This window comes from Dama dama, chromosome 10 (genome assembly GCF_033118175.1).
Source record: "Dama dama isolate Ldn47 chromosome 10, ASM3311817v1, whole genome shotgun sequence".
Lineage (NCBI taxonomy): Eukaryota > Metazoa > Chordata > Mammalia > Artiodactyla > Cervidae > Dama > Dama dama.
The window spans coordinates 41,149,243-41,176,272 of NC_083690.1; the positions used below are offsets into that span (position 1 = coordinate 41,149,243).

At 67.5% G+C, this 27,030-nt stretch overlaps 1 protein-coding gene across 1 annotated transcript; it reads left to right on the plus strand.

The window, feature by feature from the left end:
* The first annotated feature begins 1,307 nt into the window (after positions 1-1,307).
* Positions 1,308-26,800, plus strand: TTYH3 (tweety family member 3). Its single transcript, XM_061153787.1, has 14 exons — positions 1,308-1,465; positions 14,933-15,102; positions 15,278-15,389; positions 15,535-15,755; positions 16,050-16,145; positions 16,304-16,376; positions 16,663-16,738; positions 17,706-17,761; positions 18,402-18,494; positions 19,108-19,200; positions 20,140-20,276; positions 20,739-20,912; positions 21,602-21,677; positions 23,851-26,800. Exons 1-14 carry the CDS (start codon positions 1,343-1,345, stop codon positions 23,923-23,925), a joined length of 1,575 nt encoding a protein of 524 aa, XP_061009770.1. The 5' UTR covers positions 1,308-1,342; the 3' UTR covers positions 23,926-26,800.
* Positions 26,801-27,030: the final 230 nt, after the last annotated feature.

Here is a 27,030-nt window from a genome sequence, read left to right on the forward strand (position 1 = left end):
TCCCCAATTGGGTGACGTCTGTGAATTACCGGAGAGCAGAAGCCATAGCGTTGCAGGAGGCCCACTGGGGCTCCCCAGACTTATCACAGGAACATGGGTAAGTCAGGGCGGTCAGGTGAGCAGACAGACTGGCCCCTTGGGAAGCCACCGCAGGGAACTGTCCTTGCCTGCAACAACCCAGCTACAGAGTCGGCCGAGCCCAAGCATGGCAGACGGCAGAGTCCCGGGTGTGGAAACCTGTTTCTCAGAACACAGCAGGTCCAGAAGTGATGCCTCAAGGTGGTGACAAGCCAGAGCGAAGAGGAAGCACCTGTTGCCCCCGGGGGGACACAGAGAGGGGTGTGCTGGGCCTGGCACTGCCGCCCTTCCAGCCTCCCTGTCTGTTAGGAGGCCCCTGTCTCAGTAACAGGCATGACTCCGGCCTCCGGGAAGTGTGGCCGTGTGTGTGACTTCAAAGTCCATGCTCAGCCCTCCCTGGCAGCTGCCTGAATTTCCAGGCTCAAGGATACCAGGATAGAGTACCGCCTTTCTTCTAGGTCTTGACAAAAGACCCAACTGTCCCCAAAGGCAGGCCCAGTAGGGACTGAATTTACCCGCTCCCCTCACGTGGCCACTTACTCCGACTGGATCACTGATCTAGTCTGATCACTGATCACTCTGATGCTCTGAACCTTTTACAGTTATCGTATTCCCTATTTACAGACCCTGATGGACAGACAGGTTAAGTGACTTGCCCAAGATCACACGGCTGCAGGTCACCAAACCACGAAGACAGGCCCCTGGGCCCCCTGCCCGGCGTCGCAGTCGGCGTGTGAACGTGCATTGGTCCCACCAACGGGCGCGCGCCCGGGCGAGGCGCCGCTCCACGTGCGACAGACGGAGGGACCGCGGCAGGGATTGCGTGTCCAGACCGCCTTCCCCGCCCGGGGCCCCGCGGCCGGTGGGGAGGGAGGCCTGAGTGGGCGGGGCCTCTCCCAGACGGCCAATGGAGGCCCGGGGGCGGGGCGGGGCGGGGCTCGCCGCTGGGCGAGCGGGAGGCGTGGCCGGCGGGCGATGGGCCAATAGAGGCGCGGGGGCGGGCCCGGGCGGGCGGTGGGCGGGGGCGCGCGGAGGCGGCGGCGGCGGCGGCGGCGGCGGCCGCGGCGGCGAACAAAGAGGCGGCGGGCGCGGGCGGCCGAGCGGAGCCGAGCGCAGCCGAGCCGGGCCGAGCCGGGCCGGGCCGGGCCCAGGAGCGCGCGGGCGATGCGGGCGGCCAGGCCGGGGTCGGCGGGCCCCTGATCGCCGTTCCCTAGGCCAGCCAGGGAGCCCCGCGACGGCCGCGCGCCGCCGCGGCCGGCCCGCCATGGCCGGGGTCAGCTACGCGGCGCCCTGGTGGGTGAGCCTCCTGCACCGGCTGCCCCACTTCGACCTGCACTGGGAGGCCACCAGCAGCCAGTTCCGGCCCGAGGACACCGACTACCAGCAGGTGACGCGGGCTCCCTGGGTCGCAGGTCCGGTCCCGGGTCCCGGCCCCTCCGTTCCGAGGGTCCCGGCCCCCCTCCCCGCGGGTCACGATCCCCCTTCCCAGGGTCACGGCCCCCGCTTTCTGCAAGGTCTAAAGGCTTCCTGTCACCTACCGGCGGTCACGGCCTCTTCCTCCTCCGCGGACCCTGAGCCCCCTCCCCCCGAGGGTCATGGTCCCCTCCTCCTTTAGGGTCTAAAGGCTCCCCCCGACCTCGCATCCAGGATTATGGCCCCCGCCTCCTTGTTGGGCACAGCACCCGTTCTTCCGGAGAGTCTCCTCCTGGTCATGGGGCTCCCCTGCTGGAGAATCTAAGGGGACCCCCCCCCCAAGTCCGCATGGAGGGTCCACAGCCCTCCTGCCGATTCTAGCCGTCTCTTCTGGAGTCGCTAAGACCCTCCCTCCTTGCTGGGGTAGGAGGAGCCGCCTCCCTCCCCTCCTTGGAGACCCCTCCGCCAGCTGTCAGTGTCTGCCCAGGCCCCTGAGCAGGGGCAGTCGGTGGGTGTTGCCCCGCAGAGCCCCCGACCCAGAGGACCCAGGGCTTGGAGACTGTGTCCATGCCTGAGAGCACTGGTGCAGCCAGGAGGGGATTCCTGGCCCCCTCAGCCCCAGCCGGGAAATGCCACTCACTGCCAAGTTGTCGGTGGGTGAGTGGTCTGCGTGGATGCCAGTCCCCCCTGGCTGCTAATGACCCCCTGCCTGGAGCAAGCTGTGGAGTGTACACACAGTGCCTGCCCGGAGACCCGACTGCCTGTAGCCCTGAGGGGGATCGGAGGGAGGCCTGGCCACAGGGACAAAAGATGGGCCTCAGTCTGGGAGGCTGGGAACGGCTGAGTCTGGGCAGAGCTGTGGGGTGGGGGTGGGCACAGACCCTTTGCAGCCCTCTCCCCGAGGAACCAGGCTCTACCAGTGGAGCCCTAGGTCTGGGGTCGTGCCAAGCCCCACTGCCACTGAGTGCGGGCCAGGGCACCAGGCTGTGGACACTTCCTTCCTGCCTGGGGATCCGGATTCCACAGCCCCAGTGGCTGGGGTGCCTGGTCACCCGGATCATGTCTGAGTTCCTCTTTGGTGATGAATGCAGAGCCCTAGGGTGAGTGGGGGCGGGGAACGGCTTTGCTCGCAAGACGGCCCGGGAGTCCAGCATCCGTGGACAGTGTGACCCCAGTTCAGAGCTCTGTCCTCAGGGCCTCCCTTGCCCAGAGGAGAACCGGAAGCACCCCAGCTCTGCAGGGAGCCTGCCGCCCCAAACACAACGCTTACCTGGAGCTTGGTTCCCCAGCCCTGCTGATCTGTTTCTAAGCAGATTAGAAGGGGGGCGAGGGATCGGCCTAGGCATGCCCAAGGCAGCAGGATTCTTATAAAACTGGACGCCCGTGTTTTAGCAGCCCAGTCCTAGGGGGCTGACCAGGGTGGGGGTGACACCACTCCTGCACGCACCCCCGGAGCTTCCCCTGGGGTGGCTCTGCCACACATGTCCCCGGGGCTCTGCTTCCACCGAGCAGGACCGTGTACCTTACTTTAGGAAGTTCTCTGCCGTTTGTCAGTCCTGAAGCTCCAGGGGCACCGGGAGTGTCTGTGACCCGCTGGCCTTAGTGGGCTGCTGCCTGCACATGCTGCCCACCCAGGCTGACCCGGCCACCACCCCTCCTAGGAGCTGCCCCCCGAGTTGCCTGGACCTGCAGCAGGAAGTGAGTGAGGGGCGGATGCCTCTGGCCAGTGGAGGCGTCCACGTGGTGGCCACCCCCCACCCCACCCCCCCCTCCACTGAACCCGGTCTCCTGCAGGGCCCTTTGCCCCTGAGAGGACCGCAGCTAGTGCCCCGGCCTCCTCTGAGAGCGCTGTTCCTGCCCCGCTGTGGGAGGGCTCTGACTCACTCTCTCTCCCGCCTCCTCTGCGAGGAGCAGAATTAACCACTGAATAATTCACGGCGTGGAAACCAGCCTGTCTCCATCCCCCGCCACCTCCACCGCCTGCTCGGGGCTCTGGAGCGAGCTGGGCTTGGGCGTGCGCCCTGCCCCTGCCCTCCCGTGCCGTCCTGAGATCCGGGCAGGAGCGCCTCCTTTGCAGGGTTGGGATGGATGTGAGGGCCCCACGCTCCCGCTCTGCTGGCTGAGCCGCCCACGGAGCTCCCCTCCTGGGCAGGCAGGCGATGGTCTGGCGTGGGCCGCCACCTGGGGCCTCCCCCTGCCTCCGCCGGTGGAGCACTCCTAGCTGTGCGAGGACAGCTGCCCTCGCCCCACTGGCGGATGGGGAGCCCCTCATCCTCCCGACTTGGGGCGCCCCACTCAGCCTGGGGGCCCGTCTGTGCCTGGCGCCCACCTGGTCTACAGGGGCCTGGAATCGTCTCCTCGCTGTGCGGGGAGGGGGCCTCTGCTTCTGAGGCCATCCAGGGGGAAGGTGGGGCCTGAGGCAGGAGCAGGGGGTGGTGGGGCCTGGGGAGACCAGCCTTTGTGCTTTGCTGTTGCCTCTGCCAGCCGTCCACTGCTAGGAGCCCGGTGAAACCCACTGGAAACCCCAGGGGCCAAACCCTGTTTGGGGTTACTCACTGGGTCTACTGCTAACCTTTTCGCATACAAGCCTGGGAGATGAGCATAACTGTTTCCATTGTGCAGATTAGCAAACTGAGGCTTAAAGAGGAGACTGGCCCAGAATCACACGGTGAGCGGGTTGTCCAGTCGCTCAGTCGTGTCTGACTCTTTGCGAGCCCGTGGACTGCAGCACACCAGGCTTCCCCGTCCTTCCCCGTCTCCCGGAGCTTGCTCACACTCACATCCAGTGAGTCGGTGATGCCATCCAGCCATCTCGTCCTCTGCTGCCCCCTTCTCCCCCTGCCCTCAGCCTTTCCCAGCATCAGGGTCTTTTCTGATGAGTCAGCTCTTGTGAGTGGTGAGTGGTGAGTGGGCGGTAGACCAGAATTCTGCCTCAGGCCTCTTGCTCCTGCCCCTGGAGGAGTCAGAATCAGCCTTGGGGGCGGCGGGGTGCTTCCCCCCCTGCAGGGATGAAAAGCTGATGAGAGCCGTTACGGGGGCTCTCAGGGCCCCGACTGGCCCTATGCTGGAGGCTCAGAGCCTTTGTAAGACCATGGATCGGATTTTGCACCCTAAAATCTTGCATTTACTTTGGGAACTGAGGGTCTTGGGCTCCCATGTTCCCAAGGCTCCCATCCTGGCGAGGAGGGACTCCCTGGCCCGTCCATCTGTCTCTTGGGGGCTCCTGATGTTTGCTGAGTGGACAGACTACAGGACGGTGGGTTCTTTGGGGACTGTTGGGACGGGTGGGCTGGCAGGCGCCGGGAGGGGGCGGAAGGGCTTCCGGGGTCTGCTCTGTGCCGCTCCACCCCCCCCCCCCCCCCCGCCTGCCTGGCTGCTGGTCTGACTCCCGGGGGCTGGACTATTGCCAGGGTGCCAGGACTCCCCAAACCCCGGGGCAGCTGATGGTGTGGTGCAGGGGGAGGACTGCACCCAGAGGAGGGAGGAGGCCTGGTGGTTGCATAGCCCGTGACCTGGAGTCCACCCTGACGTCAGAGCTGCAGGCGGGGGCGGGGGTGGTGGTCTCAGAGCCTTCCTTCTCTGCAGACTGGACTGGGGGTGCCTGGCTGGGGGCGCCAGGCCTGGACCCCAGCTCTGCAACTTCCCACCTGTGTGAAGGTGGGCCCACTTGGGTGGGTTTAACCACCTCTCTGGGCTCCCCTTGGTGGCTCAGACGGTAAAGCGTCTGCCTACAATGTGGGAGACCCGGTTCAGTCCCTGGGTCAGGAAGATCTGGAGAAGGAAATGGCACACCACTCCAGTACTCTTGCCTGATGAATCCCATGGATGGAGCAGCCTGGTGGGCTACAGTCCATGGGGTCACAGAGTCGGACATGACTAAGCGACTTCACTTTCTTCTTTCTTTCTGGGCTCCACTTGGGGGGAACTGCCCCCTTAACTCCTACCATCCCTTCCCAACTCCTCCTTCCCAAGCCTCCCACAGCCGCTGTGTCCCGAGGTAGAGTTCAAACCTGCTCTCTGCCCTCTGTCCCTCTCATTCTTGCTCACTGCCTCTGCCAGTTCAGGAGAGGCTCAAGCCTGGGAGCTGGAGAACCATTCAGCCTGGTGTGGTGGCGCTGTGATCAGGTCAGGGCTAGGGAAGCCCGGCAGTCAGGGAAGGCTTCCTGTAGGAGGCGCTTCCTCTCCTGGAATGCCCAGAGGGTGAGGACTCGCCTGGAGCGTGGTATGCAGTGGGCACACCAGCTCACCTTCCAGGCCAGCCCAGCGTGTGGGGCCTGTTTACCTATGAAAGCCCTGAGTGCCTGGGTGTTCCTGTTGAGACCCTGAAGATAAGCCCGAGGTGGCTGAGAGCTTGGCGAGGCGTGTTCTAGGCAGTGGGAATGCCACACGCAAAGGCCCCAAAGCAGAGAGAAGCCTGGGCCTCAGCCCAGAACAAGGGAGTCCTCGGGTCTGAACGTGCTGCCTCTGAGCAGGGAGTGCTCTGTGCCCGGGGTGGTGGGGGGTGGTGAGCCCAGCCTGGAGGGCCACTTGGGGGCCCCACTGGGGCTGGTGGTCTCCTCGCAGAGACCGCAGCACCTTGGCTTCATTCCTGACTCAGGCGGGGTCAGCGTGTGCCTGCGGGTGAGGCTGGCCCTCTCCGCATCGTCCCCACATTCAGAAGGAAAATTTGCTCCTCTCGCCTCTCCTAGTTTATGAAAGCAAGACACCTTCATGGAATACTTGGAGAGTAGGAAAAAGTGTGGAGACAGGGAAGAAGTCCCTGCAGCTGGAGTCTGTCCCTCCCTTAAACCCGGGGAGGGTGCCGCCTGAAACTAGGAGTTGTCACCAGCTTTTACACATCGAGTCTGGGGACCATGTCCTTGGTCCTGGGTTCTTAGCTTGCCCAGAATGCCGCGCACCTCTCAGGTCAGGATTCTGAGGCTGCAAGTGCCAGAAACATCCCCAAAGGAACAGCGCCAAGGGGTGGTGTGGAAGCTGAGTCCCCCCTGTGTGGACAGCATCTGTGCGCTGGGCTTTGGGGGTGCAGGGCCCATGCGTTTGGGGGGTCTGGGAAGCCCCTGCCAGGTGAAACCGACTCTGGCTGTGTGCCTCTTGGCCAGGATCACGGTGCTGGGAGGGGTGGCTGCCTCTGCCCAGATCTGCGCCTGCTGAGGGGCCTGGTGTCGCATAGGTCAGGGTTAGGGTCTGCACTGCCGGGCCCCATCTTGGGGTCTTTCAGGGCTCCTGGTTCTGTCCCCAGCACTGTGCTGCTTGGCCTCAGGGACGTGGAGGGCGGGCGGGAAGTCGTCTTGGCTCTGACCAGGGGCACTGGGTCAGGCTCTGGCCAGGTGTCCATGGCTCTGACAGGCTCAGGCTGTGTGTTGTAAGCACGTTTCTGGGAAGCCACACGGCCTCCCTGGGGGTGGACCCCATTCCCCCTGCAGAAGCGAAACTGAGGCCGCTGGCCAGCCGGCATCAGAGGCGGGGAAACACAGGCAGCCTCCGGCACCAGGCCGGCAGTCCCCTGCCTGGGGACACAGCCCCGTGTGTGGGTCCGAGGCTGGTCGGGGGCTCCCTGGGTCCCCCAGCCGGCGCCAGTTCAGGAGGGCCCAGGGGCAGTTGGGACCAGACCCCCACTGGCCACGGCAGCTCTGCTAAGCCCTTGGCTGGGGAAGAGGAACCGAATCTGCAGCCCTGGGACTGGATGACAGATGTGGAAAGCACCCCATGTGGCCCCCGCGGAATTGGGGGCACGTGACCAAGGGCGGGGGGTGGGAACAGCGGGGCCCCGGGAGCGCCCAGCTGCGCCCATGCTGTCTCCCAGGTTTGCGGGGAGCCTGCCGCAAGCCCTGGCTGGGCCGGGACGCACCCGTGGCCCTCGGGGGCCTCCCCCGGCGTTGGGGCTGAGGACAGACAGACACAGTGGGGCTCCTGCTCAGCATAGCAGGGCTCGGGTGACGCACACCAGGCTCCAGTGCCCAGCGCGGGGCGCCCCTCACTGCTGGAGGACGCCCCTCACTGCTGGAGGACGCCCCCAAGCCGAGGCTCCCTGGCCTGCCCCGGGGTCCCTGCTGCAGACGGGGATGGCACCCGTCCCCCCAGAACTGAGTCTTCAGCCTGCCCAGCAGGGCTCCTGAGAGCCCAGGCACGCGGACCTCTGCCGAGGAAGCGGGTGTCCCTCGTGCCACAGCTGCAAAGGCTGCAGCGGGCCCCCAGGCCTCCAGCCCAGAGTCCGAGGCAGGACGGGGCCTGTGTCTGCTGCCAGCTGCCCACGAGGCCTCTCTGGTCCTTGCCCAGAGCCAGACAAGCGCCGGGCGTGAGGTGTGCCCTCAGGGAATGGGGAGAGGGGAGGGTGGAGTGACCCCCTGGGCCGGGCCTGGAGGAGCGGATGGGCTGGGCGGGGCCCTCGTGACTCCCCCGTGACCCCCCCCCTCCTCGCACCCGCCCCACTCGAGGCCTGGGTTCTGCGTGCCCACTCGTGTGCCCCAGCCCCTTCTGGGTCCCCTCGCTGGGGCCGGTGGGCTCCGGAGGGCAGATGCCCCACGGGGCTCGGTTTTGTCCACAGGCCCCCTCGTGGCTGGGCATGTCCCGTGTTGGCCGAGGGCGTGGGATGAGGCCAGGCCTCCCAAAGCCCGCGTGACCCCTTCCGTCTGCTTCTAAATGCCAGGCGCGGTGCCACCCTCGGGCTCCCCTGCTCTGGCCTCGGGCGCCCTGTTCTGGGTCCTGACCACCAGGGGGCGCCCCGGGGGGCGGATGCGGGCCCGGGGTGGGGCGGTGCGCCCAGGGGCCGCGTCCCCCTGGCGGGGCTCCGCTCCGGTCCCGCGGGTGCGCCCGTCCGTCCGGCAGGTCCTGGCCGCGTCTGAGGCCGGCGCCCGCAAGCCGGCTGGCGGAGAGCGCGGAGTCTCTGGGTGTCACGCTGGGAGACGCGTTAGGGCGCCGGGACCGAAATAGACGCGCTGGCGTCTTAGAGGGCAGCAGCGCCGCCAGGTTCTTCGGCGTCGCCTCCGCGAGCGGGCGGGGCGGGGGCGGGGCCTCGGCCTCCCTGCACGTGGCCCCAGGCCTCGGGGGTGCGGAGGGGTCCTGGGCTGGGCGTCTCTCCGCGGCTTCAGCCCAAGCCCCGCCCCGCCGGACCTCCGTCTCGCCGTCCCCGGGCGCCGGCTGTGCGGTGAGGAGGGAGGTGCCGCTGGCAGCCTGGATCTCGGCCCCAGGTCGGGGGGCTCGGGCCGAAAGCCGGGCCCCTCTCGCGCTCACGGCACGGCCACGAGCTCAGCATCCTGGAATTCGTGAAACCCAAGCCTGGCCTGGTGGAAAATCTGTTTTTAATTTCTGGCCGGCGTGTGGGAGCCGCAGCGAGTGTGCTGGGGGTGGGGTTGCCGCTCAGGCAGCTCAGCTCCCACCCAGCCTGGCCCAGGAGGTGAGGGGGGCCCTTTCCAGAACTTTCCCCAGGAACCCCGGGCTGGCTCCAGCCCTGCCTCTGTTAGGTCAGTGCAGGGGGGCCTGGGGGTCCTTTCTGGCCCCAGGCCCCTGGCCTGGAGGATGGGCCACCTCTGCCCCAGGGGGTCTGGGGACCCACAAGGCCATGGATACAGCTGGGTGCTCAGGCCCAGACCCTGGGGCAGTGGTTAGTGCCAGGTGGTGTGAGGCCTTCCCAGCGGGAGACCCCTTCCCCTTCCTCCCCAGGCCAGGGCTCCAGCCAGGACTTCAATGGGTTCCCAGATGGCGCCTCGTTGTGGGGACCGGCCAGCTTCCTGGACGCCCCTGCCTGGCCTCTTACTCTGGAGAAGGGCCTTTGGCAGCCCCAGGGCCGGAGAGGACGACCCTGGAGGCGCTGGAGGGGCCCGTGGACCCCCCCACTCCACCCGCATGCCCCGACCTCGTCCCACAGCGCCCTTGCTCTGCCGTCGGTATCAGGCTCAGCCTGACCCCCCTGCCTGGTGGCAGCTGCTGGGGGGCCTCCCTGAGCGCAGGTTTGCAGCTTGGGCCTTGGCTGGCCCTCACGCACTGCCCCTCCCTGCGAGTGCTCACGCCTCACCGTGCCCTGCTGGCACCCGCTGACCCCGCGACGGCGGTTGAGGGGACACCCCCTGAAGCTTCTGTGCCCCTCCCCTGCTCTGGCTCCCACAACCTCTGCCTTTCCTGCACCGCGGAGATCCGGGCAGACGCCTGCCAGCCCAGCAGAAGCTGTGTCTGGGGGCCCCATGCCCCCAGTGCCCAGGCCAGGCCCGGTGCTGTGTGTGCACTGTGTGCGCTAGTGTTCCCTGGTCTGGGGGCCGGCTCTGGGCTGAGGGCCCCGTGTGCCCCAGGGAGGCAGGTGTGGCCGGTGCATGGACACGTGAGCTCGCGGGGCCCTGGTGGAATTTGGACTTGCCTCCTCTTGGGAGCCTTGCCCTTTACCACCTGGCCAGGCTACCTCCCAGAGAGCCTTGGCATGGGGCGGGACAGGGCCGTGCAGTGGGGGGCAGGCCGGCTGACTGTGGCCTTCTTGGGGACTCCGGCCCTGGGAGAGCCCCTGACCCAGCAGCGGTGAGGCCTCAGGCTGCGGTCATAACCCCTGGGCTGGGATCCTGCCCCGCCCACTAGCCATGTGACCTGGAGGAGGTCCAGAGCCCACCCGGTCTCCCCTGGACTGCTGGCCCCAAGTCTCCCCTGCTGTACCTGTGCCGGGGTGCTCACCGTCACCCCAAGGAGGCGGGCTAAGGGGGCACGAGCTAGGACAGCAGGGTGACGGGGACGCAGCCCCTGGGGCTGCAGGCAGGGTGCCGCAGGCCCCCACTTCCCATCAGATCGCCCGGGAGGGGCTCCCAGCCTGGCCGCGGGCTGTGGCGGCCTGCAGAGGGGCTGAGCAGGCCGGCCAGCTCTCAGGGTCAGCTGCCGGGTGGCACAGCGGCTGTATGGTGGGAGGGCCGGGTGTTCCTCAGGCAGTTTGTCCGCGGTTCGGCCGTGCTCACTGCGTGGGGCACTCCCCCTCACAGGCCTCCAGGTCATGTGCTGCCAGGACACCCAGCTGGACCAGTCTTGTGCGGTGGCAGGCGGAAGGGCTGCCCCAGGGTCGCGCGCGGCCCTCCCTGCCTGCTGGCTGGGCGCACCTCGGTGCAGCTGGGCCGGCGCTGTGAGTTGCCCGGGCCATGTGCTGACCGCCCGTGTCCAGGCTGTGCTGAAGGAGCGGGCGGGCGGCCAGTGGGGAGGGGACAGGCGGCAGCCTCGTGCTCTCCCGTCTGCAGTGGAGCTGAGCGCCGTGCTGTGGGCTAGTTACTGACATCTGGTGGCACGGCGTGGCCCTCCCCTCACAGGCCCAGCCGGGGGCTCCCCACACCCTGCAGGGACCACCCACCCGCACAGGGAGCCCACCACTCCCTGGGGCCCCGGCCCTGGTCCCCTTGCTGGGCTGGGAGGACCTGTTGGAGGCAGAGGCCTCATTGGTTCGCCCAGTAGGCCTCAGACATGGGCTTGGCCCGCCCTGGACGGAGTGAGTTCAGACCCCAAGCACCAGCTTGTCGGGCGTCTCCAGAGCGGGTGGGGGCTTGTGGGCCCATGGGACGTGTGGGCACAGGGCCTTCTTGGCCCCCATGGCAGGGGCTGCGGGGCCTTGGGAAGGGCCGGGCAGTCCAGGGCTGAGAAACGGCAGCCGGAGGGGCAGGTGCACGTGTGTCCAGCCGAGGCCTCTCAGCGAGCTTGCGATACTCCAGGTGCTGACGCCAGCAGTGTGGCCCGCGGTCAGGCCAGGAGCCCCAGCGCCTGGCCGCGTGCTGACATCACTTCCATCACAGACGGAAAATTCCATTTGGTCAGAGCCCAGATGCTGATCAAACGTTTCCCATGCAGAGGGGCCGCAGCGTGGTTTGGAGGGGAGGCGAGGCGCCCGCGGGAATGCCAGTGGAAGGCTGTTCTCTGGGAACCTGGCCTCAGGATGAGGGCAGAGGGCAAGCTGGGCCCCTGGGCCAGAGGAGGCCGCTGCCCAGGGCCAGGTGCCCCTGCCCTGCCCTGGCCCTCGCACCCACTTGGGCCCGGCTTGTTTGCATCAGTGGGCTGGGGTCCTGAACCCCGAGGGCCAGCCCCACCCCATGTCAACTGGAGGGTTCTGTCACCTCCTTGTGGGGACCGAGGGGGGCTGTCCTGGCTTAGACCCCCACAGCCTACCTCCTGGGGCCGTGCAGGGGGCCCCCACCAGCAGCCCAGGGGGGGTCATGGTTTAAGGCGAGCCCTGTCCGAGGGGAAACTCTCCTATCCGAGCTTGTGGGGGGCAGGAGCCTCGTGTTTCTGAGTGTTCACTGTAGGCCGGGCCTCAGGCCCAGGGTGGGTAACGCCCCAGCCAGGTTGCTGAGCTTAGCAAGGCCTTTCCAGCACCCACCGGGGAGCAGGGGGTGTGGGCAGACAGGCCCAGCGCAGAAGTGGTGCAGTGCCCTCATCCAGGAAGGGCCTTCTGGCGCTGGGCAGATAGACAGGAGGGCAGGGGCCGGCTTCCTTGTGTTGGGCTAAGGGGGAGACTGTGGCCCCCGGGGTCTCTGCCGTCCCCAGGGAAGCCTCTGGAAGTCACTCTCCTCCCCAGGTGTCCCTCTCTGAGCCCCAGGACACGCGCTTACCCTCACAGCCCTTGACCGCGCCTTCCTGGAGCTGGAGGTGGGCTCCGCTCCGTGAGTTGGGGCTGGGGGCGGGGGGGAGGCGGCTGCTCCCCCAGGGCTGGGGCTTCCAGGGCCTGCAGTGGGTGGCTGTGCCCGTGACAGGTGTCTGAGGCCTGTCCACCACCACAGAGCTTCCAGCTGTGGGCTGCTGCGCCCGCTGCTGCTGGGGCTGAGGACGACATCTTCACGTGCAGGTGACTGTGTGCGAGGGCGCGTGTGCACCTGTGTGGCCATGTACGGGCGCAACCATGTGTGTGGGTGTGAGCATGCACACACTGTGTCTGTGAGCGGCCTGGACGTCCCTCCAGCAGCGGGGACTGGCCCCCGCCCGGGGCAGAGCTGGCGCGGGAGCAGTACCCCAGGGGCTCCCCGATGGAGGCGCTGCTCTCAGCCTTTACACCTGTGAGCTCACGCCCTCCTCGGTGCGGCCCTGGCTCTGTTCTATAAACGGGCGCCCAGACTAGGTCAGCTCCTGGAGCCAGGCGGAGCAGCATTTGACCCCAGCACTTGGGGCCCCTCGAGCTCGGCCACCCGCGGGGCTGGGCAGGAGCCCCCCCAACCCCACCCCTGTCCAGCAGCAGGCGGTCCTCGGCCTCCTGGTGGCGACACCCAGGGCAGCCCTCCGCTCGACCTCTGCTCCTGGGGCTCCGCAGCTCCACCGCACACCGCCCAGCTCCCGCGGTCATGTGGTGGCCGGGGAGCACGTCGGTCTCCAGGAAGGGAAGCAGGCCTGCGGGAGGGAGGCGCGCCGGGACTCACGCGGTGGAGCTGGGTGCGGGCCAGGCGCCTCCCACGCCTGACTGAAAAGAGCTACTAACACGTTTCTGGGTTTGTGTTGTAATTATAAAGGTAGTAAGGTTCGTGGTTTAAAAAGGAAAAGCAAAAAAGGAAAGAAAGAAAACCAGTAACAACAACAACAAAAAAACAAATCAAAGCCGTAGGAGGTCCTGGAGCGCCTCCCAAGTGCCTGGGCCTGGCGCGGCGCCCTATGCCCGGAGCGCGCTTCCCTGACCCACTGGACTGGGCTGTGCCCGCGCAGACCTGCTGCTGCTCCCGCTGGGCCTGCCTTCTCGGTTTCCCACAGCCCCCAGCTCACACCCTGCAGGCCTCAGCACCTGCTTCCTCCACCAGCCTGGCACCTACCATGTTTCCCAGAGGAACGGTGCCCCCTCACCGTAGCCTCGCCCCCAGTGCTGGGGTCTTGCTTGGCCAGTCACGCTCATCTCGCCTCCGATTCTCACAGGACGGACGGGAGTGGGTGGTCCTGGCTCCGCCTGAGCTGTGCACAAGTCCTTCGAGCTCTGTGATGGGTCCTGACAACTCTGTAGGCACTGGCCTTGCCCGCTGCCAGGCTGGGCGGCCTCCGGGCCCCAGCTTGGGTGCCCCTTGCCCTGTGCCCCTGGTCCCTGGCTTCCTCACCCCCGGAAGGATTTCCTCAAGAGGACGTGTGTAGATGCGCTTATTGGAGAGGGTGCGGGTCAGGCAGGAGAGGAGGGGGAACAAGGTCAGCTGGAGCGGAAAGCTGGCCTGAGGACCGCTGGGGACCAGAGGGTGGCCTCCTGCTGTGTGTGTGGGGGGGTGGCTGCCAACACAGGGCTGACTTGCGGCTGGTCATCGGGGCCTGCAGAATCCCGGGAGCCGGGGCAGGCAGGGCATGGGGTCGGGAGGTCACCGCCAGTGGGTTCTGGTTGAGGGTTTAGGGGAGGAGCCTGCTGGTAGGATGGAGGCAGTGACCCCTCTGACCCGTGAGGAGGGGGCCTGCAGGATCCGCGGCCCTGTGCCCAGGGTCCAGCGTGTGCACGCGCAGGCAGAGCCCACCATGAGACTGCTTTTCCAAGCATCTTGTCTGCTGTGGCAGTGTTGGGCGGGGTGGGGGCTGCAGCCAATGCTGGGCACCTTAAGGTGAGCACTCACCCCGTGACTGTCCCTCGGGCAGGCCCTTGATTGACACCAGAGGCTCCCTGCTGTGGCCTGGCTGGTGTCCCCATGTGACCTTGAACACCCCTCCCTGCCTGGCCTCAGAGTCCCTCTAACGGGAGCGCCCTGGGACCGTGAGGAGTGGCGGCCCCTCTAGAGCCAGCACACAGGGCCTGCTCCCTGCCCCGCCCAGCCGCTGAGCAGGGTGGTCAGGTCCTGTCAGGCCCACCCACCCACGCTGCACCCTCACTGGTGCCCTGGCCTCTCCCAAGAAGTTGCCCCATCCTGTACTTCGTAGGGAGGACAGAGGCCTCCAAACAGCACAGCAGCCGGCAGGGACTATGGCTGGGGTGCTGGGCCGGGCAGGAGGCCTTTGGGGCCAGCTGGCTCCTGGGAGGGCAGGGAGTGCCAGCCTCCATCTGCTGCCTGGTAACCATCTCCCAGGAGACAGTCGCTGGGCGCCAGGGCTGTGATCCAGCAGTCCCAGTGCCTCTGTGGCTGAGCTGGTCCCAAGGGGGCCCTGCAGGGGTGGGTAGGCCTGGGGCATTCCACCCCACAATGGCTGCCCAGGCTCGCGGCCACACCGCTGAGTTAAGATGTGAGGAAGGCGTTTCCAGGTCCCCCTGAGGGCTGGTTTTCTCTGCAGCAAGGGCAGCCAAGGGGTGTCCAGTGAAGGCCTGGGAGGGGTTAGGAGAGGCCTTGCCCACCCGGCCCCTCCACGTGGGGCTTGGACAGTGCCCAGATGTCTAGGAACGAAGACGTTGAGTCTGGGGTCCCAGGTCTGGGTGAGCACAGGCACATGACTCCGGTGCTGGGGACCCGTGGCCCCTGGGCCGGGGGCACCAGTGGGGTTGGCCGCTCCTGGGGTTGGGTGCAAAGTCGGCCTGGGAGCCCCTCCTCCAACACCGCTTCCCCACCGCCCTCAGGCGCTGCTGCTGCTGGGGGCCGCCGCGCTGGCCTGCCTCGCCCTGGACCTCCTCTTCCTGCTCTTCTACTCCTTCTGGCTGTGCTGCCGGCGGCGCAAGAGCGAGGAGCACCTAGACGCGGACTGCTGCTGCACGGCCTGGTGCGTCATCATCGCCACGCTGGTCTGCAGGTGAGCGCGCGGGGCGGGGCGGGGCGGGGCCACCGGGCGTGCTGTGGGCGTGGTCCGGCTGGCAGGGGCGGTGTTGTCGGGGCGGGGGCGGGGTCAGACTGCAAGGGGTGGGGCAGGCCGAGTCCCGTGGGGGGACCCCAGGCTCGCGCCCTCACGCGGCCCCATCCTGTCCCAGCGCCGGTATCGCCGTGGGGTTCTATGGCAACGGGGAGACCAGTGACGGCATCCATCGGGCCACCTACTCACTCCGTCACGCCAATCGTACGGTGGCAGGGGTCCAGGACCGCGTGAGTGGCCGCATGGGTAGGGGGGGCCTCTTCCTGCTCCTACACCCGTGTGTGTGCATGTGTGTGAGAGCGAGACGTGGGCGTGTGCGGGAGCGTGCGGGAGCCGTCCTTGTCCCAGCTCACTGCCTCCCCCAACCTGGAGCAGGTGTGGGACACAGCAGCTGCCCTGAACCGCACGGCGGAGCCCAGCCTGCAGAGCCTGGAGCGGCAGCTGGCCGCGCGGCCGGAGCCCCTGCGGGCGGTCCAGCGGCTACAGGGCCTGCTGCAGACGCTGCTGGGCTACACGGCGGCCATCCCTTTCTGGAGGAACCCAGCCGTGTCGCTGGAGGCACTGGCCGAGCAGGTGGATCTCTACGACTGGTACAGGTGCATCCCCCTCTCCTGCCTGCCCCCGCTGGTCCCCGTTCCTCTCTCCAGGCCAGTCGGCTTCCAGCTCCCAGTGCCTGAGGTCTTGGGGGAGGGGCTGGGGCTACTGGTGGTCACTGGCAGGAGTCCCCCATGGGGACGTCTGTTACAAGGTCAGAGGTCAATCTCTGCACCCAGAGCTGCCTGTGGACGCTCTTCTGGGCCCCGGGCTGTTTGCCCCGCTCTGCCCAGCACCCCCTGCCCCTGCCCTGGGACTGGCCCCGTGCCCAGCCCACGCGTGCCGTGTCCCTGCAGGTGGCTGGGCTACCTGGGCCTGCTGCTGCTCGACGTGGCCATCTGCCTCCTGGTGCTGGTCGGCCTCATCCGCAGCTCCAAGGGGATCCTGGTAGGGTGAGTCTGAGGGCCCTGGGGGCGGGGGGCTGAGGCTCCTGTCGCATCCATCCCGAGTCAGCCCTGACCCGCCCTCCCCCGTCTTCGGGTCCAGCCTGGCGTGGGGCACAGCCCTCACCCCAGCCTGGAGAGTGCCGACTGTCGCTCTCTGCCCCAAGGGTCTGCCTGCTGGGGGTGCTGGCCCTGATCATCAGCTGGGGAGCCCTGGGCCTGGAGCTGGCCGTGTCTGTGGTAGGTGACGGAGGGGACGGGGTGCCCGTCTGCTGGCAGAGCGTGGGGGTGGGGGGTGGATGCCACAGTCACCTCCTGCTCTCCTCCACGGGACACCGAGATCCAGAGAGACGGGGGACCTGTGTGTGACACACACACGGGGTCAGTCCCCACCCCCCGGCCCCGCAGAGCCACACCACGTCCCTGAGCCACACGCAGACGCTGGGGGGCCAGGCTCCACCCCCGGGAGCTGAGGGCTCGGGGGCCCAGCTTGGTATCCCCTCCTCCTTGCCTGCCCCCACCCCAGGGCTCCAGTGACTTCTGTGTGGATCCTGACACCTACGTGACCCGGATGGTGGAGGAGCACTCGGTGCTGAGCGGGGGTGAGTCTGTGGTCGTGTACCAGCCGCTTGCAAGTGCCCACTCCTACCCACGGGCCATCAGGTCAGGCCACGTGCTGACTCCCTGGACAGGTGGCTCAAGCCAAGTGGGCGCTTTCTTCTGTTTTCCAACATAAGCTCCATAGGAGCCCAGACCTCAGGGGCCGAGCACAGGTGCGGTGTGGAGAGACTGCCCTGGGCTGTGCTAGGCCTCGCTCCAGCCCCCATCCTGCGCTGGACCCCAGAAAGCCCCCCAAAGGGGCCAGACAGCACAGGGCGGGGTGGGGGCCAGGGTTAGGCAGTTGGGGTACAAATTTTCTTCCTCAATTCTGGCTGGGCTTGGCTTCCCTAGGTTTTCAAAATCAGAATTGTGCGTGAGTCCGCATCTTTGAATGTTGGACACAATCAACACCTGTTTTAATGGGGATGAGCAGGCCACCTGCACCCTTTTTGGGGTGACATTCTGGATTAAGAACTGTTCTGCTCAACTGGCCTGTGAGCAGATGCCTGGCCAGCTGACCTCTGACTGCTTACCCCCGCCTCCTGCCGTGGCCTGTCTGCTGCCCCCCACAGAGGGGAGGGATGAGGCAGCCCTCCAAGAGAGAACTGTGACCGTTTCAGTAACACGACTCAGAGTAGAAGGGTCTGGGCCCTGGCCCCAGGTTCCCTGGAGACCATTCCCTCCTCACACCTGCATGCTCACACGCAGACACAGACACGTGCACATGTACATGCACACGTGACATTCATGTGTACAGACACGTGCATGTTCAGAGGTACACCTCCACTCAGACATGCGCACACAGGCACACGCATGCACGTAAAGATACATACAAGCAAGCACACATACATTCAGCATACACGCAGATGTGGACACACACGCACGCGTGTACAACAGATGCGCATGTAGACGCACACAGGTGCATGCGGACAGCCGGAGCCACTCAGCCGCCCTCACCTCTCTCCGCAGACATCTTGCAGTACTACCTGGCCTGCTCCCCCCATGCCGTCAACCCCTTCCAGCAGGTGAGAGCTCAGGCCCACCCCTGCAGAGCTCCTGGTGCCCTGGCCCCCACCCCCAGACGCCCACAGACCGCGAGGCCCCCTCCCACCTCGTCAGGCCCTTGGGGCCCTCACCCTGGTGCCCTCACACGAGCCTTTCAGTGTGGCCTGCTTAATGCCCCCAAGCCCCTGGGCACCTTGCATCTCCCGGGCTGCCCTTTATGACAGAGCCGGATGCCTCCCGGGCAAAGCAGGAGCCCAGGGGTGTCCCGTGGCGGAGGGGTCCTGTGCCCGCCGGGTGGAGTAACTGTCTGGGCCAATGTGGAATTTGAAGGGAAACCGCGTAGCCCATCGTCACCCCACGTCCCCGTGTGGCCCTCTGGGTCCTCCGGACTGCGTGTCTGCTTTAAAGACGCTGTACCTTCCGTGGTCTGTACTGTCTGTGCGTGCTCATCCTGGGGGCCAAGGAAAGGTGTCCCACAGAGCGGACTGCTGGGCACAGCCGTCCCACCCCAGGAGCTCGGGGCCCCACGGGCTGGATGCCCCTGGGACTGGCGGGGGCTGCCGGCACTGGAGCCAGCCCGCCCCGCGGCGGGGTGGGGTCCTCGGGGAGGGAGGCGGGCCGCCCACCTGCGCGGGACTCAGCGGCCTCTCTGTGGAGCAGAAGCTGTCGGGCAGCCACAAGGCGCTGGTGGAGATGCAGGACGTAGTGGCCGAGCTCCTGAAGACTGTCTCGTGGGAGTATCCTGCCACCAAGGTGAGGGGCTGGGGGCCAGCGCTGGGGCCCGCGCGCTCCCTCTCGTCACCTTGAGAGGGAGGCGGGTGCACTCACGGCCCAGGCTGCTCCTAGGGGACCCTGCCCGGGGGGTCTGGTCCTCCTGTCCTTCCATCCTTCCCTTCACGCCCCCAAGGAACTGGGTAGGTTTAGTGAAGCTGACACACACACACACACACGCTACAACACCAGGGTCACACTGCCCAGAGTGTGCTGGACAATGTCGCGTCCTTTAAGACACTGTGAAGATTTCCGTCGTCTTAAACTGTTCCTTAAGACAGTCTTGGGGCCCGTGTCGGGAGATGCGCGCGTGTTTGCTATTGCTCCTGTTACACGGCAGGCCCGCAGCATGGTGTGTGCACAGGCGCTGTGGGCCCCACGCTCCCCGCTGCCCTCACGCTTTCAGCCGTCTCCCGAGGCCGGGGCACAGACCTGGGGGGCAGCTTTTCTCAAAGCCCGGGGTCCTCAGGGCCTGTGCCAAGACTGGAGGGGCAGTCAAGGGGGGATTCTTGCCGGCAGGTGAGGGGTGGAGGGAGGCCTTGGCTGGCTCCTTTCCTGAGCGCTGTGCTCACCTTTCGTGGTTCTCACCCCCCAGGACCCCCTGCTCCGTGTCCAGGAGGTGCTGAACGGCACGGAGGTGAACCTGCAGCACCTCACTGCCCTGGTGGACTGCCGCAGCCTGCACCTGGTGAGAGCCGCCCGCACCCGCTGTGTGGGGAGCAGCTGGGGGAGGGGTGGGGAGGAGGGGGAGCAGCTAGGGGAGGAGGGGGATCTGGGGGAGGGGCAGGAGGAGGGGGCAGCTGGGGGAGGAGGGGGAGCGACTGGGGGAGGGGTGGGAGGAGGAGGAGCAGCTAGGGGAGGAGGGGGAGTGGCTGGGGGAGGAGGGGGAGCAGCTGGGGGAGGAGGGGGATCTGGGGGAGGGGTGGGAGGAGGAGCAGCAGCTGGGGGAGGAGGAGGAGCAGCTGAGGGAGGGGTAGGGAGAAGGGGGAGCAACTGGGGGAGGAGGGGGAGTGACTGGGGGAGGGGTGGGAGGAGGAGGAGCAGCTAGGGGAGGAGGAGGAGCAGTTGGGAGGAGGGGGAGCAGCTGGGGGAGGAGGGGGATCTGGGGGAGGGGCAGGAGGAGGGGGCAGCTGGGGGAGGAGGGGGAGTGACTGGGGGAGGGGTGGGAGGAGGAGGAGCAGCTAGGGGAGGAGGGGGAGCGGCTGGGGGAGGAGGGGGAGCAGCTGAGGGAGGGGTAGGGAGAAGGGGGAGCAGCTGGGGAGGAGGGGGAGTGACTGGGGGAGGGGTGGGAGGAGGAGGAGCAGGAGCAGTTGGGGGAGGAGGGGGAGCAGCTGGGGGAGGAGGGGGATCTGGGGGAGGGGCAGGAGGAGGGGGAGCGGCTGGGGGAGGGGCGGGAGGAGGGGGAGCAGCTATGGGAGGAGGGGAGCAGCTAAGGGAGGAGGGGGAGCAGCTGGGGTAGGGGTGGGAGGAGGGGGAGGGGCTGGGGGAGGGGGAGTGGCTGGGGGAGGGCCAGGGGGGAGGGGTGGGTCACGGGGCCTCTGCCAGCCTTGGTTCAGACGTGGTTCAGGCCCGTGCGCTCCATCTCAGGCTGTGCCTCTCCCGCTCTCTCTTCCCCGCCTGGCCCTAGGACTACGTGCAGGCCCTCACAGGCTTCTGCTACGACGGCGTCGAGGGCCTCATCTACCTGGCCCTCTTCTCCTTCGTCACAGCGCTCATGTTCAGCTCCGTCGTCTGCAGCGTCCCACACACGTGGCAGCAGAAGAGGTGAGGGCGCCCGGGGCCCGTCGGACCACACGGCGCCTGGGGCTGCGTCTCCAGGATGCCCCGAGCCGTAGTCGAGGAAGAACAAAGGCCTCCCTGCCCCTTGACGCTCCCTGGGGTTCTGCAGCCGCTGCAAGGCTGGTGGATCTGAGGCGGGCACTCCCACTTCATGACCGGCCTAGAGGGGCCCCCAGCCCGGGAGACAGGCGAGTGAGCAGCCGGCGGGGGCGGGGTCCCCGCCTGAGCCCCGTCCTGCAGGCTGGGGCTGCCCGCCCTCTGCTCCCCCGGGACGGCCCCGGCCCCGTCTTTTAACAGGCAGGCAGCGTCCCTGTGTCCCCGGGAGCCTTCCCCACAGCCCCGCCGACCCAGGACTGCAAGCAGGAGTGTCTGCCTCAGAGCTGGCTGCTGGCCTGTGGCCCCGCATCCGCGTCAAGCCTGATCCCGCGCTGGTGTCCCTCCCCGCAGAGGCCCCGACGAGGACGGGGAGGAGGAGGCCGCCCCAGGGCCGCGGCAGGCACACGACAGCCTCTACCGTGTCCACATGCCCAGTCTGTACAGCTGCGGCAGCAGCTACGGGAGCGAGACCAGCATCCCGGCCGCGGCCCACACCGTCAGCAACGCCCCGGTCACGGAGTACATGTGAGTCGGGCAAGCGGGGCGCAGAGGCGCTGGCCAGGCTGCCTGGCCCCTTGCGGCTCAGGGCGGCCGCTGCCCTGGGGCGCCTGAGCGAGACGCGGGGCAGGGGCCGAGGGGGCCCTGGGGTGCCTGAGTGAGACGCGGGGGCAGGGGTGGAGGGGGCCAAGGGGGCCCTGGGGTGCCTGAGCAAGACGCGGGGCAGGGGCCGAGGGGGCCCTGGGGTGCCTGAGTGAGACGCGGGGGCAGGGGTGGAGGGGGCCAAGGGGGCCCTGGGGTGCCTGAGCAAGACGTGGGGCAGGGGCCGAGGGGGCCCTGGGGTGCCTGAGTGAGACGCGGGGCAGGGGCCAAGGGGCCTCTGCATACGGGGGTCGCCCGGGGCTGCCTGGGCTCAGAGTGCTTGCTGCTGCCACACCCCTGGGTCGAGGCCACAGGGGACCACTGTCAGACAGAGGGTCAGCACGTGGGATCCTGTGGCCAAGGAATCTGGGCCCAGCCACATGGTGGGCTGGGGTGGGCGGGCAAGGGCTCCGGCTGGGCCGGGGCGGGCAGGGGCGGCCGTGGGCCTGCTCGCAGCCCCTCTGTGTGCTGGGCTCCTGGGACCCCAGGCGCTCGCTAGCGGGCCGTCTGTGGGGTGGGGTCTGCCTGGTTCCCAGGTGGGCCCACTGACACAGGGCCCTGTCCTCTTACCTCAGGAGCCAGAATGCCAATTTCCAGAACCCTCGCTGTGAGAACACCCCTCTCATTGGGCGCGAGTCCCCGCCGCCTTCAGTAAGTCTCGGGGTAGAAGCTGGAGCGGGGGGCCCGAGGCCAGGGTGCGGGCTCCGCCCCGCCGCTTCGTGCCTGCTGTGGCTTCCTGGGTGGCGCGGGCCCCGCAGGCTACCCTGAGCCTTCAACGCGGGGCTGCAGGTGGAGCCCCAGCTGGGGCCCTTGGGCGGGCTGCTGGCCTGCCCACACGAGCTCCTCCAGGAGGCCCGGGCTCTCTGCCTACCCGAGCCCTGCTGCTTCTTTCCTCAGCTTCCTGAACTCAGCCCAGGTGCCCCCCCAGGCTCTTCCAGATGGGCCTGGTGCTCGCTTCTGGTCTTGGGAATGAAACATGAAAAGGGGGATAGGATGGTTTGGTGCCAAAGAAAGGAGCTCACAGGGGCCAGGGGTCCTGGAGGGCTTCCTGGGGGCGGCGGGCCTCCAGGAACAGGCTAGAGAAGCTAAGGGCCACCTGGCTTCAGACACACACACCCACCAGTGCGGCGGCCCCGCTGTGCCCCATCGCACGGTGCTGACCTTGGACCTGCCCTGGCCCCAGGCTGAGAGGGCTCCCGGCGGCACCCCCGGCAGTGCTGTAGGCTGAACCCGCGGCCCGCCCCGGGCCGGTCCTCGCCTGGCGTTGAGGCTGCCCTCTCTCTCTCTCTCCTGCACTCCTCCCACCCCGCGCCCTCCTACCTAGCGCTATCTGGCCGCCCTGGACTCTGGCGGCCACACGGGCTGGCAGTTTAAGCCCCTGAACAGTGCCTGAAGGCTGTGGTGGCCGAGTCCTCAGAGTGACAGGTACTGACCCAGCTGGCCCCCCGCCCATGCCGCCTGCCCGCCCACACATCTGCTCCTCGCGCCCTCTGCTCACTGCTGCCCGCTCCGGCAGGCCCCAGGGCCAGCGCAGGGCCAGCACAGGCGTGTGGACCTCAGGGACCCTGGCCCTGGGCCGTCACCCTCACTCCAGGGGCAGGGAGCCCCCCGCAGAGCCCCTCTTCACGCCTGGCCTGGCTGCAGGTGGCCGCCGCCCATCCGTCCCTCCCGGGCCCGGGAGCGTGTGCACGCCGGCACTGGGTGCCTGGGTTTGGGAGGCTGAGCGCTGAAGTCTCAGGTGTGGCCAGCAGACCTGGCCCTTGGGGGGGGGCCCAGGCGTGCAGAAGCGCGTGTACCGACGGCCGCAGCCACCCTCGCCCTCGCTGGCGCCCGCCGCGGCCCCTCCCGCCTGAGCCGCCGCCCCCCACCGCCTCCCCAACCCCTGCTGCATGTCCTTGGAATGACGACACGGCTCCCAGTGCCCACCGCTCCTCCGTCCAGCTCGCCTCCGTGGCCACCCACCAGGAGTCCTGGGAGGGCTTCCGGGGGCAGGGTCCGTCCTGACGCCCACACGGTGGGCACTCGGGGCTCACGGGGTGCCTGGCCACGGGGCCGGCTCCCTCCCGCTGGCGGCCTCGGCACATGCCTCGGCTTTTGTCCCCGCGATGGGCGTGTGGCCCTTTGCACACCGCCTGCTCTGAGCACACATCTGTTCCACATGTGTTCATTCTGAGCACACGTGCACATATGTGTGTGTGTAGCAAGCAAGCCCTTCACGCTTTGGGTTGGACGAGAGCGGCTGGGTTGGATGAGAGTGGCCGGGATGGGCGGGCTGTCCCCTCCCCCAGCGGCCTCTATCCGGGTCCGTGACCCGCCAGGAGCCCACAGTCTGGTTCCCACCTGAGTGGGTGGCAGCATCACCCGGGCCCCAGGGGGCCTTTGTGGCTCTCCAGGTCCTTCCCTGGGGGCCGGGGCAGAGCGGCTGTGGAGCCTCCTCGCTCCTGTGACCCTGACCCTGGTGGTCTGGGTCCTTGGGAACCTGTCCCACCGCCCTTGGACACAGCCCGGCCCCGCCTTTGCCGACACACTCTTCCCGGCCACCCGGCCGTGCTGCGGGGCCTTCAGGTCCTGGGCGTGCGGGGTGCAGGGGGCGCCTCCGTGCTCCAGTTCCATGCCCGAGACGGGGGTCGGGGACCAATGGGCTCCCCTCGCTGGGAGAGGTGCTGGTCCTCCTCTGGGCCTGGACCAGCGGGCTCCCCCAGAGCCCCGTGCCCCGGGGCTCTGTCCACTCTGCCTCTGCACCGTCCAGCCAGCGAGGCCAGCGAGGCCTTGCCCAGCCGCGCCCAGTGCCGCTGACCATCGGCCCCCCCTTCTCTCCCTCCAGTACACTTCCAGCATGAGAGCCAAGTACCTCGCCACGAGCCAGCCTCGCCCCGAGTCCAGCAGCAGCGGGCACTAGACCCCCAGCCTCCACCCGCCCCATGTGCCAATCGCCCCGCTCCTTCCCGTGCCAGCCTCCCTGCTTGCACCTGCGACCACCCGCCGGACCCTCCCCGCGCACGCCGGGCCTGCTGCGGGCGCCTCTGCAGCCACTCGGCCCTGCCCTCCCTTCCTGCAGGGGCGCGGAGACAGACACCTGGCCTGCTCCCCAGGGCAACGCGGGGGCTCTGGACCCGCACCCTCTCCTCGGTCACAAGCCTGGACACCTGGGGTGCGATGCTCGGGCCCCCAGCCCCCACGCGCCTCCGCCCTGCAGGGGCCGGCTGTGCTGGTGCTGCCCCGGGGTCTCCTCGGCTGTGCCCGCCCCCTTCCCTCCCCAGCTGGGCCGTCTGCTCCCTCTCCGTTCACAGGCGGCAGTGCCCCCTTGGTGCCGGGCGTCTCGAGCGATGGCGTGTGCGCCCGCCTGCTTGCCTCCCGCCTGCAGAGACCCCTGCGGCGCCCTCACACACCTGCAGCATCTGTCGTCCTTCCTTCTCTCGCCCCCCACACCAGGCTCCTCTGCCTCAGTTGCCAGAAGCCTCCCAGGGGGTCTCCCCTTCTCTGCTTCCCCCCACTGCACCGCTCTCTCCCCGCAGCAGCCCCCGCCCGTGGCATCCGGCTGTCCATGGTGGCAGGAGACAGGTGCCTGCCGAGCCCAGGCTGCTCTCCTGGTGCCAAACCCCTCCCCCTCAACCCCCGGAGCCTCGGCAGCTCCACCCGGTTCGCTCTTTGCACTAACCACATCTGTCATCTCTAGGGCAGGCGGTTCTGCGGGCCGGCTGGCACCCTCTTCCCGGTTCCCTTTGCATCCAGGACAGGCCGGCCTGGGGGCTGCACCCAAGCGGGCTGTGAAGGTGCCCTCGGCCCCCGCAGCCCCCCTTTGGACTAACCACTAACCTCACTCCAGCCTCCGAGAGAGAGATCGCCCTGGGCACCCCACGGTCCGCAAGCCTGAGGCCAAGTCCAGGCCGGAGACGAAGCCCCAGAGAGCCAGCTGGGTTTTGGGGTGGAGAAGGCATTTCTTCTCGGGGCGCTGCTGGGGGTGTCAAGACCAAGAGGCAGTCCGAGGGCCTGGAGACCCCTCCCTGGGCAGGTGTTGCCCCCAGGGGACCATGTCCTCAGGAATGAATGTCCCTTCGGCTGTAGGACTGAGGCCCCTGTGGCCTCGGTCTCCTACCTGTGAAGTGGGAGCAAGGCTTCCCTAAGGTGCTTTTGGCTTCGTGTGCAGTGTTTGCTGTTTTCCTACCGCAGAAGGTGGGGCCGTCCCCAAGTCAAGGCGGGGAGATGCCTGCCCTGCCCAGCCAGCCAGCCACCGAGAGGCCAGGTGCAGCGCAGGCCTGCGTCCCTCCAGGGGGGGAGTTTACAGACATTATGGGAGGCTCCTCCTGGGGCGGCAGGGTAGCGCCCCTTCCTTAAGGTGGCCCGCAGAGAAGCCGCCTCCCCTTTCTCCAGGATCCCTTCTGTGTGCTGGTGTCTGGGACCAAAAGGATGGGTGGGCCCAGGGCTAGAGCGCAGCGGCCCCTGGCCCTTTGACCACAGGGCAGAGGCTGCCCGGGAGAGGGGGGATTGAGTGGGCAAACAGAGGTGCCCCCAGGTGTGCCTGCGGGCCCCCAGCCGCGCATCTGAGCCCTGGCGCACGGCCAGACCTCACCGAGGGGCACCCGGCGCCCTGTCCTGGGCCCGTCACAGCCCAGAGCCACAGCCCGACTGCCCAGTTTTCCTCTGGGCGCCCCCACCCAGGCGGGGCTTCCCGGCCTCTGCCTCGGCCGAGGGAGCTCCAGCTGTGCTGCCCCGGGCGTGGCTCAGAAGCACAAAGGCCGCGAGGCCGCCGAAATGTGAATGTAGAAGCTTGAGAGCCTGAGGCGGACCTGAGGGAGCGGCTCCGTGCGCGTGCCCGCCCGCCCGCGTCCCCGCCCAGCTCCTCCCAGTCACCGAGGGTGCATAAAGGAAAACGCGGACGTCGAAAGGGCAGCAAGACCAAACCTCGGTCCTGCAGCGGGTGGGGGGAGCCTCCCGCCCTTGGTTTTTTTCTTGCTCTTAAGTTTTCAGGCCCTTCTAACCAGCCCGGGCCCGGGGCCTCCACATCCCGCACCTGCGGTCCTCGCCCCCTCAGCAGGCCCTGCAGCTTCTCCAGCGGTGGTCCCCGACCGCGCGGATGAGAAGGCGAGGGCCCTGGGGGCTCCGCGGGCAGGCGGGCTTCCAGGCCGGTCCCTCCCCGATGGGGCTCCGCCGGCAGGCGCACGTTTCCGGTCCCGAGGTACCCTGGCCTGATCGGATGTCCCCTCCACGTTCACCCCATCTCACTATGCAATCCCAGTCCAAGTGCCAATCCCTCCCCGTCCCAGGACCCCTGCCCAGCCGGGGAGCGGGTGCATGGGTGGCGGGTGCATGGGTGGCGGTCCCAAAAGGGGGACGAGCAGGGACCGGGGCGTCTTGTGCGGGATTTTTTTTTTTTAAACCATAATGGTTGTGTGCCACACCACTTTATATTTGTTACATATATCTCTCCGAGTTATTTTGTTAAGACTCCCCCTCCAAGGTCACCGCCCCCACCACCCAAGATCGATTTAGCATCCTGAGCGGGGATCGAGGCCTGAACCGCTTGGCGTTCTCCAAACTTCCATAGGGCCATGGCTGTATGTGCTGTCGCTGTGTTTCTGGGTGTGTGTGTGGTTTGTTTTTTTTTTTTTAGCTTCTTTTTTTTTTTTCTGGTAAAACTGGGTTTGGGGGTTGATTTTTATTTCGCTGGGGGTTTTATTTTTCTTGGCAAATACTAAAACTCTCGTCAATGTAATTTCTGTGGTTTCTATTCAGCTTGGGTTTCATGTTTTAAAATAAACAAATTTTAAAAAACAGGCCTCTTATTCCTGAGTTGTTTTAGCACCCTCCCAGGTCTGTGGGCCGGGCGGTCACGTGCGGGAGCCGCTAGGGCCTGGGGGACCCTGGTGGGCGGGGCATCGCTGGGAGCTGGGGCTGGTGGGCGGGAAGAAGGGTCTGGGGGCGGGGCCTCGCAGGGAGGAGGGCCTGACGGGGCGGGGCCCGGTGGGCGGGGCGTGACACGGGTGGGCGGAGCTGCTGGCGCAGG